The sequence below is a fragment of the Manis javanica genome, chromosome 4 (assembly GCF_040802235.1).
Source record: "Manis javanica isolate MJ-LG chromosome 4, MJ_LKY, whole genome shotgun sequence".
Lineage (NCBI taxonomy): Eukaryota > Metazoa > Chordata > Mammalia > Pholidota > Manidae > Manis > Manis javanica.
Window position 1 is genome coordinate 149788917 of NC_133159.1, and position 13610 is coordinate 149802526.

The 13610-nt window shown below is 52.8% G+C and overlaps 1 protein-coding gene across 1 annotated transcript; it reads right to left on the reverse strand.

Annotated features, from left to right (window-relative positions):
* Positions 1 to 256: 256 nt before the first annotated feature.
* On the reverse strand, positions 257 to 9941 carry EPX (eosinophil peroxidase). Its single transcript, XM_017660439.3, has 13 exons — positions 9751 to 9941; positions 9550 to 9643; positions 9155 to 9330; positions 8846 to 8963; positions 8595 to 8724; positions 7579 to 7785; positions 6079 to 6397; positions 5252 to 5412; positions 4634 to 4889; positions 4016 to 4186; positions 1556 to 1793; positions 800 to 1014; positions 257 to 490 (listed from the first exon to the last, which is right to left on the reverse strand). Exons 1-12 carry the CDS (start codon positions 9824 to 9826, stop codon positions 813 to 815), a joined length of 2148 nt encoding a protein of 715 aa, XP_017515928.1. The 5' UTR covers positions 9827 to 9941; the 3' UTR covers positions 257 to 490; positions 800 to 812.
* Positions 9942 to 13610: the final 3669 nt, after the last annotated feature.

Here is a 13610-nt window from a genome sequence, read left to right on the forward strand (position 1 = left end):
TTAGCAGCCCTTTTCTTAAACATCTGGAGCAAAGCATGGGCCCGCAGTCCTGCCCTCCCCAGCCCAACACGGAAACCAGCTCGGGCCTCAGCAATGCTTTATTGGCAGAAGCCAGTGGGCAGGCTCCAGAGGAGGAGTGTGGGGTGGCTAGGCTGGGACTCTGTGGCCTCCTAGTCATGGGCAGGGGTTGGAGACAGACTGGAAAACAGAAGAAAATGGCTGGAAACCTTCCTGGTGACTCTTCTTGCCTGGGCCTCATGACCTCTTGTCCTTGCGCCTGGAGCTATTGCGTGGTCCAATACCTAAGGTTCCCAAGGCTGAAGGGCTCCTTGCTGCCAGGCACGCCATTCATACGCGCAGCCACAGAGCCAGCTGTGAGCTATAGCCAGCAAAAGCAGCAGCATGATACAGTGATTTCAGAGGGAGAAGGTAGCCTTGTGGTCTTCCCCAGGTAGCCTGGTCTCCAAGGTTGGGGACTTGTGACGAACTCCTGCAGAAGCAGTGGAAATGGGCAAGTGAGCAACTTGCTGGGCATCCAGAAATGGAGCTGTTTTAGGGGGTTAATGGCTGACATGAGGCTAGTGGGCCACTTCTGATTGCCCCCAAAGCCCTAGGACCTGGGATTAATGATCAGCCCAGAAGCTAGCACACTGGGGTGCCTCCAGGGAAGAGTACCCTGTCCCCAGTGAGCAGTCCTGTTGTCTCTGCTTAGAGGCCTAAGACGAATCAGCCATCCTGTCAGGGAAGGATGCAAGGGCCTGACCCAGCTGAGGGCTGCTGGAGGAAGGCCTCCCCTTACCTACAGAAGAAGCTCAATTGCCTTTCCAGGCCGACAGGTTCAACTTGGGAATGTTTCTGCAGCTCACAAAGCCTCTGGGGTAAATGTTGGCCCTGAAGATGTCCCTCGAGACAGTTGTGATACCAGTATTGTCACACACAATTCGAGACAAAGAGATCTGGCTCAGGGCCCTCCGCTGTCTCTTGGTGAAAACACCCCGTTTCTGCCACCAGAACCTAGCAAGACAGTCAAGAGATGTGGGTACAGGTTGGGGAGGAATTCACATATAATGAGCACCAGGTACTTTACATACATTATTTCATTCAATTGTCCAAAATTCCTGCGAAATAGGTATTACTCCTGTTTTGTAAATGAGGAAACAGGGTCAGTGGTGAAGACAATTGCCCAATATTAAATGCATAGTAATTTAAATGGCCAGGGCTGGATTTGAACCCAGGTTCAAGTGCCAAATCCAAACAAGAAGTCAGGTATTAGAAGGAAACCAGATTTAGCCCTTTCTGCCCAGGTGTTCTGGAATCTGCCAGGCTGGAACAGCAAAGCTGACAAGCCTTACCTCCTGGGTTAAAGGTGCCTCCAGCTCAGGCAGTATCAGCCTTGCCTGGGGTGGTGGTCTCTCTTCCTCTGACCAAGCTCTCCAGGGAGGAGCTTCCTGGTCTCAGAAGAAGTGGAGCTAAAAAAAGCACTTTCCCCCACTGAAATGCTAGTGCTTTTCTGCCCTGCCTCTGAGGCTGGTCTCTTTAGGGTAGGGTTAATTACCTGTCTCCATTTCGGGCTCTTCTAAACTGGTTCTCAAAAAGACAAGCCAGAAGAGGCCCCACTCGGGCCTCTGGCAAAAGAGGCTCTGCAATGGCCCCAATCCAGATGTCGATGTTGTCTGGCGTCCCATACAGATTCAGGAACTTCCTTGCCAAATCCTGGTTTTGCAGCACCTGGCTAAGCTGTGTCAGATTCCGGGGCTGGGAGAGCCTGCAGAAGCGCCTCCAAGCATTGTACCCTGTAGGGAAAGGGAGCAGAGACAACTTCAGCCTTATCCCTGATGACTTCCCATTAGCTTCTGCTACCTTCCACAATCTATCCTGAGAGAGAGCTCTGTGGTTGGACAGTATGGGGCAGAACCGATCCCTGTTGGCAGAAGAGGTCCTGAGCCTTTTGCAGAGCAAACCGCAGTCCTAATTTTCAATGCAAGCAGACAACCATACTTTGTGTGCCTCAAACTGAGAAGTGTGTCCTGATATGAAAAGCAGTTGTGACCCAACCCTCACAGCCACATTGATATTGGGTGCATGTGTATTAATTAGGCACATGTGTGTTAGTTAGGCATAAATTAGACAGTACCCAGAACATAAACACTCTCAACCAGGTTTGTAGAATGAATGAGTGAATAATGCGTAAACAAACCAAGAAATGAACAGCAGGGATAACGTTTATCTGCTCAGAAAAGGGCCACTGCTATATGATTCCATTTATATGACAGGTCCAGAATAGGTGACTGTGCAGAGATAGAAAGTAGATTAGTGATTGTCAGGGGGTGGGTAGGAGTAGGGAGTGACTGTTATTATGAGGTTTATTTTACAAATGATGAAAATGTGCTGACATCAGATATAGTGACTGATGCACAACTCAACACACTAAAATTGTTGAATTATATACTTCATATGGGTGAAATTTATGACAACTTGATTATATCTCAATAAAGCTGTTTTTAAAAAAATTTCCACCCACTCAGAAACTTCCAAAGACTAGCGATACTGGTTTCTAGCTATCAGGACCTCACACCAGGACCAAGCCATGCAATGTGACAGAGGCCGTCAAGATAGGAGATAACTGCCATAACCAGAAGGGACACCAGCCGGCACCATTCACTGAACAACTCACAAACACCATCTCCCAGATGCACAAAGGAAAACCACATACTGTTTTCCTTATATGCACTGTTGTGTGATTATCTCTAAGGATCCTGATAACACCTTTGTGAGGCACTTTGTCATCTCCATTTTATCAGTGAATATTTGCTGAGCTTGAGCAACTGTGGCTTTTCCAAGGTCATTGCCCTATTAAGTTCAAGCCAGGTATTCCAATTCCAAATGTGGTGTTGCACTTGGGAAGGGATTAGAGAAGGCTGCAAGAGCTTGGTAATCAGGAAAATATTTCTGGGACAGCTTGGAGGGAACAGGTATGGATGGGGTGGGTACAGACTGTGTGGCAACTTGAGGGGCTGGCAACCTCAGTTCTCCAGCAGGGGGCGCCCACAGCTCTTTGGCTGTCAGGGGCACCAAGCGCACAGGAGGGAAGAAACATTCTGGAGTGCCTGTTGGGTGCCTGCTGGGTGCTGTGTTAGGTGCAGTAGAAATCCTCCCCACTCATACATGGCCAAAGATTAGCTGAGGCAGTTGCGGCCTCAGGTTGAATTTAGACATGGAAGTGGGAAGTAGGGACAGGGAGACAGGAGCAAGGCATTGGCCAAAGCCTAACATTATGGACTGAACAGGCGGAAGAAAGGAAAAATCTCGAACTTGATTCAAATGTTAATACTTCCTAGTTATGTGGCCTTGGGCACATTACTAGATTTCTCTAAGCTTATTACCTTGTTTATAAAAATGGCTGTAATAGCTGTTTCTCAAGGTCACTGGAAAGACTAAATGAATCAAGATCCATAAAAGTTCCTAACAATGTGCCTAATTTTTCTTTCTTCCTGGGATAAAGTCTTTTTGTGTCCTCACCAAACAGCCACCCCAGTCTTAATTTTATTCTGCCTGTTCCCTGCCTTTCAGGATCTTTGCCTTTCCCCACTTAGAGCCAGGAGCCAGTCTCCATGTCCCTGGAAATTTAGCCTTCCTCCTTGGAAATTGCCTGGGTGGTGGGGAATGGAGAAGTTCTTCTCTGCTTTTTAAATCTACTGCTTATCTCTACTTGCAAACTCCTGATCTCCTTTGTTCAGCTCCTACGTCCAAATCCTGGTCTTGTTGTGACTCTAAAGCAGGAGACCCTAACAGTGAATGGAGAAAACATGTCCGGACAGGGAAAAGGTGGTCCCAGGGATGCTTTACTGCAACATCCCTGGCCTTGCATGCCTCGTGGACACATTCTGAAGACAGTCCTAGTCAGACAGGATGCACCAAGGGTAGTCTTGGAAGCTCTCCCCTCATCAGTCACTCCCCCCTGGGAGCAGCCCTGGTCCAAGCAAAGCCTTGGGAGGAGGGGTAGATGCCCCCTAACCTGGGAGGCCGTGGTCCCGGCTGCGTTGCATGTTGAGAGAGGCCAGGTCCAGCCCAATCCTTCTCACTTGCTTGAACAGCCGGTCCCGGAGCTCATCCACCACCATGGAATCTTGACGGTTCAGCTTGGCAGGGGTGGCCATGAGGCCTCGGAGAATGGGGTCGATGCCACCTGGTGGCGGGAAATATGAGCAGCACAAATTGGACCAGTGTCTGGGAAGCCCTTTGGGTCATCACATGACGCCAAACTAGCTCAAAGCTGGACAAGCCAGTAGCTTGTATTCTACAATGTTTGTATCAGGAAACAGAGGCCTGGGTGGACATGAAGGGAGCTGAAGCTGGCAGGGAAAAGAAGTCACTCCCACTTCTTAAAGAAGGAGGGGAAGGCAAGCTCTTTTCAGGTCCCCGAGCCACCAATCTGACATCAGTCTCTAAGGGACCCCTGTTAGAACCCCTCTAACCCTGAAGGGGATGGGAGGCCTGCGACTGAGGGTCTTGGTGGCACCTGCCTTGTTTTCACTATCCTGAGGAGCTGATTGGCAGTGGCCTGAGCAGCCCAGCCTCCTGGCACTATGCTTGCCCCACCTCCACACCCATCTGCTTCAGAAAACCTGGTCACCTTCATGCACGATTCGCCAGCTGGCAAAGAAACTGGAGCTAAGCGGGACTTGCGAGTTGGGTGCTGAGGCCCGGTACTGGCTGTCTAAGCGGAACATGAAGGGCTGGAGCATGGTGTGGCCAAAGCGAAAGGCCAGGGTGAAGACGTTAGCCACCCGGGGATCCACATTGGGGGAATACCCTGGGTAGGGCCCCAGGGTTTTCCTGGCCCGGTCCTTGCCCAGAACCAAGGGCAGAAAGTCTCGGTAGGTGATGATCTGCAAGAGAAAACACAGGAACATTACACCTCCTGCCTTGCCTTTGGGCAGGCCTTTTGCTTTTCGAAGGGATGCTCATATTAATTCCTTATTGTCAGCATGCCAAATGTGGTGGTGTTAATTTTCCACTGGCTGATGGAGATACTGAAGCCCAAAGAAGCTGGGTGGCATGGACAGGGTCACATGGCGAGTGAGTAGCAGAGTTGGGGCACGGGTCACATCTCAGTACCCCCCAGTCACCCAGACCCAGCTGATTGGAAGCCCATCACTGAGGATGTGTTGAGGGAAGGTGGGAGCACTCTCTCAGATGGGTTCTCATGCCAGATTGTCTTCTAGGGGCCACTGAGACCCAGGCTCCGTACCTGAACCATGGCCCCCACAATCTTGCGAGCCTCCTGATACAGCTTGTCTCCACCCCACTGGGGATTCAGGCGTCTCAGCTCCGTAGCCAGCCGGTTGTGCTCCCGCATAAAGAGGGTATGCAAGGCTGCCAGTTTCGGGGTTTCAGATGATCGAGAGTCACCTTGAAAAGTCCAAGTTCAGAGTCACCATAGTGCTTCCCAGAGAAACATCTTTCTGCAAAGGCAGGCAATGGTCTGGGGACCAGAAAGAGTTGGTGGGGCTTTGTGACCCGGGCCAAGCCCCTGGCCTGCACTGCTCCCCCCTCTCCTCAGCTGTGCTACAAGGCTCCTGACTGACTGCACCCTCCCCCCAACACAAAGGGTCAGGAAGGGCAGCATCGTGGGGTCTGGGATTCAAAAGTTACTGGGACAGGATCAGGCAAAGTGGGAAAGCATAGGGCATCTGCTGGTCTTGGGCAGGAAAATCCTTGCTGAAGATTTTACTGCGGGAGATGTCCAGATGCCCAGCTGGTGGGGGGACTCGGAGGACACAGTGAACCTTGACCCTGGTACTGAGCCCGCCTATTCCATGAACTGTATCCATCTCCATGTTACCTACTGAGGCCTGGACCTTTCCCTAGCTTTGGACTTGGTATCGTGCTACTCTTCCCAGGCAGCCAGGGAAAAGGGGAAGCCTGTTCCTGCAGCCAGACCTTCTCCTAAAGGCAGGGAAGGAAAGTAAATTTCTGAAGGTGGGCCTTACACACAGTCGTTTGCTGCATCTGAACTGGACCCTTTTGTTCAAGATCTTATTTAATCTATTGTTTGTTAGAACACCCAGGGCTAACCTGCCAGGAAGCAGGGGATGCGCACGGAGGGGTTGGTGAGGAGGCAGGGGTCTTCATGAATGTTGTCAAAGGGCAGCAGTGCCCGGCCATTGTCCTGGAAATTCTGGTTGACAGCCAGCAGCCCTAGGAAGTTAGTCCGGTTGCGGAGCCGCAGGGAGAGGGTGACCTCGCTACCATACACCATGCTGGCGTCCACAAAGGAGGTGAGCGCGTTGATCTGGTTTCGGACTCGGTTCCTGTTCTGGGGGCATGCGGGTGCTGAGCGGAAGAAAGGGATGCAGTCACTCTGGTTCTTGATGCGGGGGTCACGGGGCGGAATCTGAGGTGGAAGAAGAGCCAGTGACACCGGGGTCCCTCAAAAGATCACTCCCACCTGCTTCAAACCTTGCTCAAAACTCCCCTCTTCCAGGAAGCCCTCCTTGACTCACCCAGACGCACACTGCTCACCAGGTCAGCCCAAATGTCCTTAACTTTGTATCAAGAGTCATGAGAGGTTGGAAATAGATGAGGCCTTAGATCTTCATTTTAAAGATTGGGAAACTGAGGCTCAGGGAGAGGAAGTGATAACTAGTTAGCAGAAGAGGAGGGATTAGAACCTAGCTCTCCTGACATTTAGGCCTGTGCTCCTTTCAATCCACTCAATTCAACAGACATTTCCTGAGCGCCTTTCTGTGCTGGCCACTTTGGAGGCCATGAAGAACAGAGTGCAGGAACCGGCCTTCAGTGAGAACAGTCACACGTACAGAATGGTCCCTAAACCGAGGTGCCATTTATGTACTGCTGTGCTTCATCTAAAGGCCAAGAGCAAAAGGTACAATAGGAAGATAAGGGAAGGCTCCCCAGAAGAGGCGCCCCTGAACCGGGACTGGAGGAATGGATATAGCCGCAACAGGGAGTCATGCCCTTGATGTGGTCCCATGGCGCCCCATGCGTCACACCCCACTAATGTCTCCCTACATACTAAGGGTGAGTGTGTGCATGTGTATGCGTGTGTGCGCATATGTCCCCCCTAAATCCTCAGCAGAGGCTCTCCCCCTGGAGGCTGCCCTCTCTTCCCTAGAGCTCCACACCACCTCTGCCTCTCAGCCTGAAGGATAGCACCCTGCTCACAATCCAATCCGAGGAACAGGTGACAGTGGCAGGGCCCTTGGACCACCCCAGGGAAAAGAGAAGAGCAAGAGCTAAGAGAGCCAAAGCCTTCCAAAAGCAGCAGCCCGGAGACTTCCCTTCCTGGAATCAGACTCACGGGCCGAGGCCAGACAGCTGCTCCCCTCTCAGTGAAGCCCGAACTGAACTTCCCAGCAGACTGAGCCACCCCCGCCCCTCAGAAGCACACAGACCTCAGAGTCTATGCTCCCTGTGCGTCTTGTCTCTGTCTGGCACTCCAGCGTCACAGACAGCACCACAAGGGGGGCACTTTAGTCTTCCAGATGCCCACCCCCCGGCTCTTGTCCCTGGGTGGAGGCCCCCCCAGGGGCGTGGGAGAGCAGCTGAGGGCACCTTGATGGGGAAGCAGGGGGGCAGCTGGGCACAGGTCCTCTCGCAGTCAACGCCTGCAGTGAAGGTCACTCTGGCTGGGGACTCAGGGACGAAGTCCAAGTCATGGTCAATGAACTGACCCCATTGCATGAACATGAGGGCCCGGCCTCTGTCAGACGTCAGCCTCTCAGTGGGGAAACGCACGATCTGGTTGGAGACGGCCCGGACCTAGTGAGGAGGTAAGTCAGCATCAGGCATGACCCCAGGATGCTGGTAGAGGAGCCGATCCAGGACTTGGGCAGCAGGTCACCCCGGCTAGAGTTAACACAGTCTCTCTTCTCCTGTCCTCTGCATTCCTTTCTCACTTTGTCCCACCTCCTGTGTGACTCTCTTTCCTAGAAGAATGGTTTCTGGCCTGGCTCCCGAGGATCCCAGGAATAAAAAGCAGGGGAGGGGCCAGGCTGGCTGGCAGAGACCCTACCAGGTCTTTCAGAGATGTAAGTAGGCCAAATCAATAGATCAATTTATAGACTAATGGGTAAATACATGACAGAACTGATGGATAGATGCATGAACTGATTGCTAGGTGATGGATAATAAATATAGAGAGAATTTGGTAGAGAGATGGAAGGATCCATGGAAGAAAAAATAAATAGATATTAATGGGTAGATGATAGATTGTCATACTGGCATATGAATAGAGAGTTGATAAACTGATAAATGTGAAACTGTTTAGATCAAAGACGTAGCTAAATTAAGTTGTATAGCTCTTTATATTTAGCAAGAGACTTTGAGACTAATTCTTTCAGAAAGAAACAGTACTGTAATGGCTAGCACTAATATACCACACCCAGTGTGGATTTTTATAGCAAGGAGTTTTTTATTATTCCCACCAGCAATGAAATTGATTTTACTGCTGTCTTGCAGATAAGGAAACTGAGACTCAACTGTATTACTTGCCCAGTCACCCTGGCTGACTCTGGGCTGTGCTTTTATTCCCCATGTTTATTCCCCTTCAGACCCTTGGCCCAACTCACAAGAGGGAGCAGGAAGCCACTGCGCCTCTTGCCAGGAGTCCAGCCGAAGGGGAGTGACAGCCCGTCCTCGTACTCGGCTGGTAGCCAGCGAGCCAGGGCCTGGTTGGAGGCCCCGAGCAGGGGTCTGTGCCTGTGGTAGAGTGCGGGCTCAGATCAGCAGGGTTCCTGGCTGGAGACCACTCAGCGCATAGGGAGGCAGGAGTTGGGGGAAGGGAGGCACTCCTGGGTCAGGAGCAGCCCCTAGCACCCACTTGTTGTTGAATCTCCCTGTGATGGTGCGATACTTGTCACTGCACTGCTCAGCCTGGTCCTTGAGAACACAGCCACTGGCCTGGGACAGCAGCCGAAGCTGGGGTCTTGTTAGCACATCTGGTGGGTGTGGCAGGTGAGCGGTGTGCTGGGTCCAGGGTCCCAGCTCCTTCCTGAACTGTGTTCCGAACCTCCCATCCCTTTACTCTCTGCCATCCCAGCACCCCAAGGCCATGTGCCCTCCCTCCGCCTCCTGGCCTCCTTCCACTCCCAGGCAGGGCACTCCCAGGGAACCATGGGGAGCCCAGTACCAGTGACATTGAAGGGTCTGGATCCCTCAAGCTGTAACTTCTCCTCCAGCAGCCCCAAGGCCACGTGCAAATAATCTGCAGACTGAACAGCTGTCCTGGTGGCCGCTACTGGTTGTTTGAAGTAGGACAGGAGGTCCATGGGGCTGGCAGAGCCACTGCGAAGGCGCTGCTGGATGCTGCCCAGAAGAGGAGGAGTGGGGCTGGAGAGAGCGAGCGCCCCAGAGCAGCCCCGCCCGGGGGGTGGGCAGTCAGGGTGGTGTGAACAGACCGGAGGACCCAGGGAAGGGAGGCTATCCACATGGCACAGCCCCGGGAGGCAGGCAGGCCGATGGATGAGAAGGCCTTGGCTGGGGCCTATCCCCCCTCATCGGCCCCCCAGGCCCACGCAGGCCTACCTTCTCCGAGTCTGATTGTAGGCAGCATCCACCAGCAGCTTGGCCTCCTTTAGGCAGCCCTGAAGGACAGAGGTGTCCACTGCCCTGGAGGATGCTGTTCAGAGGGAAAGGGACTCAGGGCCCTGGGAGCCACAGGCCCCTCCAGACCTAAGCACTTCCCCCTCCCTTGCCCTCTCCCTTGACTGGCCAAGTGACTATTACCTGGGACAGTGCCCTCGCAGGGCCAGGCCAGGAGGAATGTGGCTAGGATGCCTGCCAGGGCCAGAAGCAGCTTCATCTCGGCGATGAGACCACCAGCCACGGTGGATGAGCAGTTGACACCCACGTCCTGTGTGCAGGCGGGCTCCCCTGCCCTCTTCTCACTCAGAGGGTGCCAAGCTGATGCCCTACCTCCTCCTGCTCTGCTCTGGAAGTCCCTGGGGAGGGACATTTATATCCACCCTGTGGGAGGGAGGGGAAGCCCAGCCTCTGGAGGTGGAGCTCTGAAAGCTCCCTCTTATTTTCAGGGGGGTCGTGAGACTGAAATCCCCCTCCCCGACGTGGGGCTATCCATCCCTCTCACCCCCTCCCCCCTTCCCCACCTCTTTGCTAGTGAGTTCACTGATTTCTTCCAGGGCTCAGAGCAGCGCCTGAAACACGGGCTCAATGAGGATTTCGTTTGTGGGCTGCCTGAGGAGCAGTGTGCTCCAGAAGAGGATCAGGCCTGGCTCTGCCCCTGACCAGGTGTATGGGCTTAGGCCAGTCACTTCCCCTTACTAGGCTCAGTATGCACATCCCTAAAACGGGCCTTGGACCAGATGATCGGAAAGGCTTCTTTCCTCCACCAACAGGGCAGACACGAGATCGCCCTTATTGTTGTATCTCCCCACATCCCCAGCACCAGGCCTGGCGTTTAGTAGGTGCTCAATAAATGCTTGTTGAGGGAATGAGTACTGTAGGGTCAATGATTTGGTCCCTCTATTTTATTCCCCATCCCTCCTAGCTCTCTCCAAGATGCTAGGAGAGGGTGAGGTGATGGCTGAGGCAGGGCCTAGCATGAAAATTAAGGGGATAACTCATGGGACATTTGGGGGCCACAGTGAGATGCCATGGGGGAGGCACCCAGCTGGACGAGGCAGCAGGCCTCCAAAGAAGCTGAGGGCCTCTCTTGGGCTTAGTACTTCTCCCCAGGTTTCTTCAGTACCTATCAGTAGTCAGCTTGTGCTGAGGAGCAGGTGAGATTCGAATTGCTCTTGGGCTGGGTTAGCAGGAGCCTCCTCAGGGGAAGCTTGCTGCAGTGGGCCCAGACCCACCTGGGTTTGGATGCAGCCCTGTCACTAGCTGTGTGACCTTGGCTGGGCCTCTGTCTCCACACCTCAAGGGCAGAACGCCCCTGCCAGACTTCCCGCCGAGCCCGAGCCCTCTCACGCACGCCCCCTTGCCCTTCCCCTGCAGGTCCCTCCACTGGCCCAGCCATGCCCAGCCCACTCCGACTCCACCCTGGTCCGCCTGGAGAGCACATGCTCCTCTCTCCCTGCTCAGCTCCACATCACGCCCGCCGTGTGTGGCAGCCTGCCTCTCCTCACCCCTTCTTCAGGTGGACATGTCCATCCCTTCCTCAGAACAGCCCCCAGAACTGCTCCAGCCCCCCAGCAGGCTGCTCCGAGGGTCCTGGCCTCCTGGCCTCTATCCCCCATGCCCTGCCTAAACCCAGCCCCAACACCCTCTACAGACCCTTCCTCCACACCAACGCCATCTGCTCTGGCAGTTGCTCTTGAAACAACCCCTTCGGCAATCTGTTTCACAAGCCCCATTTAAAAGCCCAGGCCCTGTTGGTTTTGCCCGTTATCTGCAGCAGGGGCCCCTCTCCTGCAACAAGGGGGCCTGGATGAAAAGTCACTGTAGTTGCTGAAAGCGCACTGAATTCCTTGTTGTGGACCCGCTGTGTGACTTGGGGTGAATCACACCGCTCCCTGGATCTCAGTTTCCAAACGTGTATAATGGGGAGAGTGAGCCTCATGAAGGAGAGAGATTCAAAACACTGTAGAGTGCTCCTCAATGTGCTTCACCTCCCCTGCCCGTGGGAAGCCGCACCTGGGTAGGGTGCATGTAACCCAGTTGCTCTCCTTGCAGGGGACCCCCCCACAAAGAGGACACAGAGTGGGTCTGCTCTCTCCAGAGAGAATTCTAATTCTTCAGCGGTAGTGAGCCGTGTGAGGATTTTGCCACAGTTGTGAGCTGCTGGGGGTTCTTAGGATGAGCTCCACACCAACCACTGGGCTTTAGACCCAGCCCTGCCATGCTGGCTAGTCTCTAGGGGTTTGGGCCCACTGCTCGAGGTGGTGACAAGAGGCAAGCAGATAGGAAAGGACCACCGTGGGGCCTGTACAACCAGCCTATGGAGGGCAGGTTCAGGGGGCACTGCCGGGCTGGACTGGCAGGCAGTTCAGTCAAGGAGGCTGAAGGAAAAGCTAAGCCTGCCTCCTGGTTCTCCTCCCCTTCAGCCTGCTTTCTGCCACCTCCCATGGCTCCAGCCACCTTGACCCTCCAAGGACAACACCCCCAGCCCCTGGCTGCTCCCAGGCCTCTGTGGCTGCTGCAGGGAGGCTCCCTCTGGGCATCACAGCCCTGAGCACCCAGGAGCTTGTTGGGAGAGTACAGGGAGGTGGCTGGGAACTGGCCTGGGTCCCAGACAGTCATCCACTGGGCAAGCTACTCAACCTCTGGGCCTGCCTCTTCACTGCCAAGTGGAGGTCATTACTGTGTTTACCTTCTGGAGTAGTCAAAATGCCAGCACAGTGCCTGGGGCACAGAAGGCACTCGGCAGTGTTGCTAAGCCTTGTTGTTCTGCCCATGGTTGGTTCCTTTATTGAGCTCACTCCAAGCTGTCCTCCTCACGTCTGAGGGGGAACGCCAGCTGCCAGGGTCAGGGCCACTGAGAAGTGAGTGAAATGACAGAGATGGAGGGAGAGGTCCTCCAGGAGCCCTTGGGTTTGGGCACCTGCCCCCGTCCTGCTGTGACCTTCACCATGGGGCAGGCTCGACATGCGGGGTTCTTGCCAGGATTCACACGGGTCAGCTTGGACGTCTTCTCTTTTCTTTGGTCAGGGCCAAATACACCCAGGCACCAGAAGAGGGGTGTGGGCAGGCACCCCCCGTATCTCCCCTATGGGCTTTTCATGAGGCCCACTGGGACCTCCTGGAGGAGACTATAGACTTTCCTTGCGGTTTAGTGTTGCTCAGTGGCTACCTACAGTGTCTGACTCTCGGAATGGGTTATTTTGTGATACCCTGTTTTCAACACAACAGAATTATTTTCGGTGATACTCATTAAGTGAAACAAGTAACAACAATGGCTAGAAAGGAAATGTGTGAAAGTTCTCTTTTATTAAACTTCATACATGTGATCATGCCAGTAAAGAAATAAAACTAAATTGTAATATGAAAAGTAAAAGAGAAGTGGGTTAATACTTTTTAATTGCATGGATGTATCTTAAATAAAGAGAAGAAAGCTACCTGCATGTTGGTGGTTTTAATATAATAATGTATCATTACAGTTTCTATTTTCTGGATCCATTTTTGAGTTTTAAGATAATTAACAATTTTAGGAGTAGAATAAGTTTCCATGTTAAGATACCCAAATTCAGTAAAATGTTCATGTGTGAAGTAAAATTTGCACTCCAAAGACATATTTTGCAGTTGGCACTCTGCTTCAAATTTTAAACACAAATTTTAAGTCCAAACGGTCACGTGGAGTGACAGCATTGAAGGAGATCAGGTTCTGTCTGTTCATCTTTATAGTCACTATGTTATCACTTTTTATATCAAATCAACTGTTTAAACACAAGACCATGCAGTGCTACAGGGCATGAGAGGGCAAAGCCGGCTCACACAATTCCCAGCCGCTCGCGAACTTACCAAGGGAACGCATGTGACTTGGGGAGCCACCATTATATAACCGGAATTCTCCAAATTGACTTCCATGTAGAAAATGGGGCTTGTGAAAGGGTAAGTAACAAAAATGCATTCATTTGAAGCTTACACATATTATTAAAGCAGCACTGATTGCAGCAATTGTTTAG

Coding starts and splice junctions, on each gene's coding strand:
- EPX (XM_017660439.3), bottom strand. CDS start 9,826: ATGAAGCTGCTTCTGGCCCTGGCAGGCATCCTAGCCACATTCCTCCTG. Junction 4,187..4,633: donor CTGGCGAATCGTGCATGAAG/GTGACCAGGTTT, acceptor TCCCGCCACCAG/GTGGCATCGACCCCATTCTC. Junction 1,794..4,015: donor CCGGGACCACGGCCTCCCAG/GTTAGGGGGCAT, acceptor CTTTCCCTACAG/GGTACAATGCTTGGAGGCGC.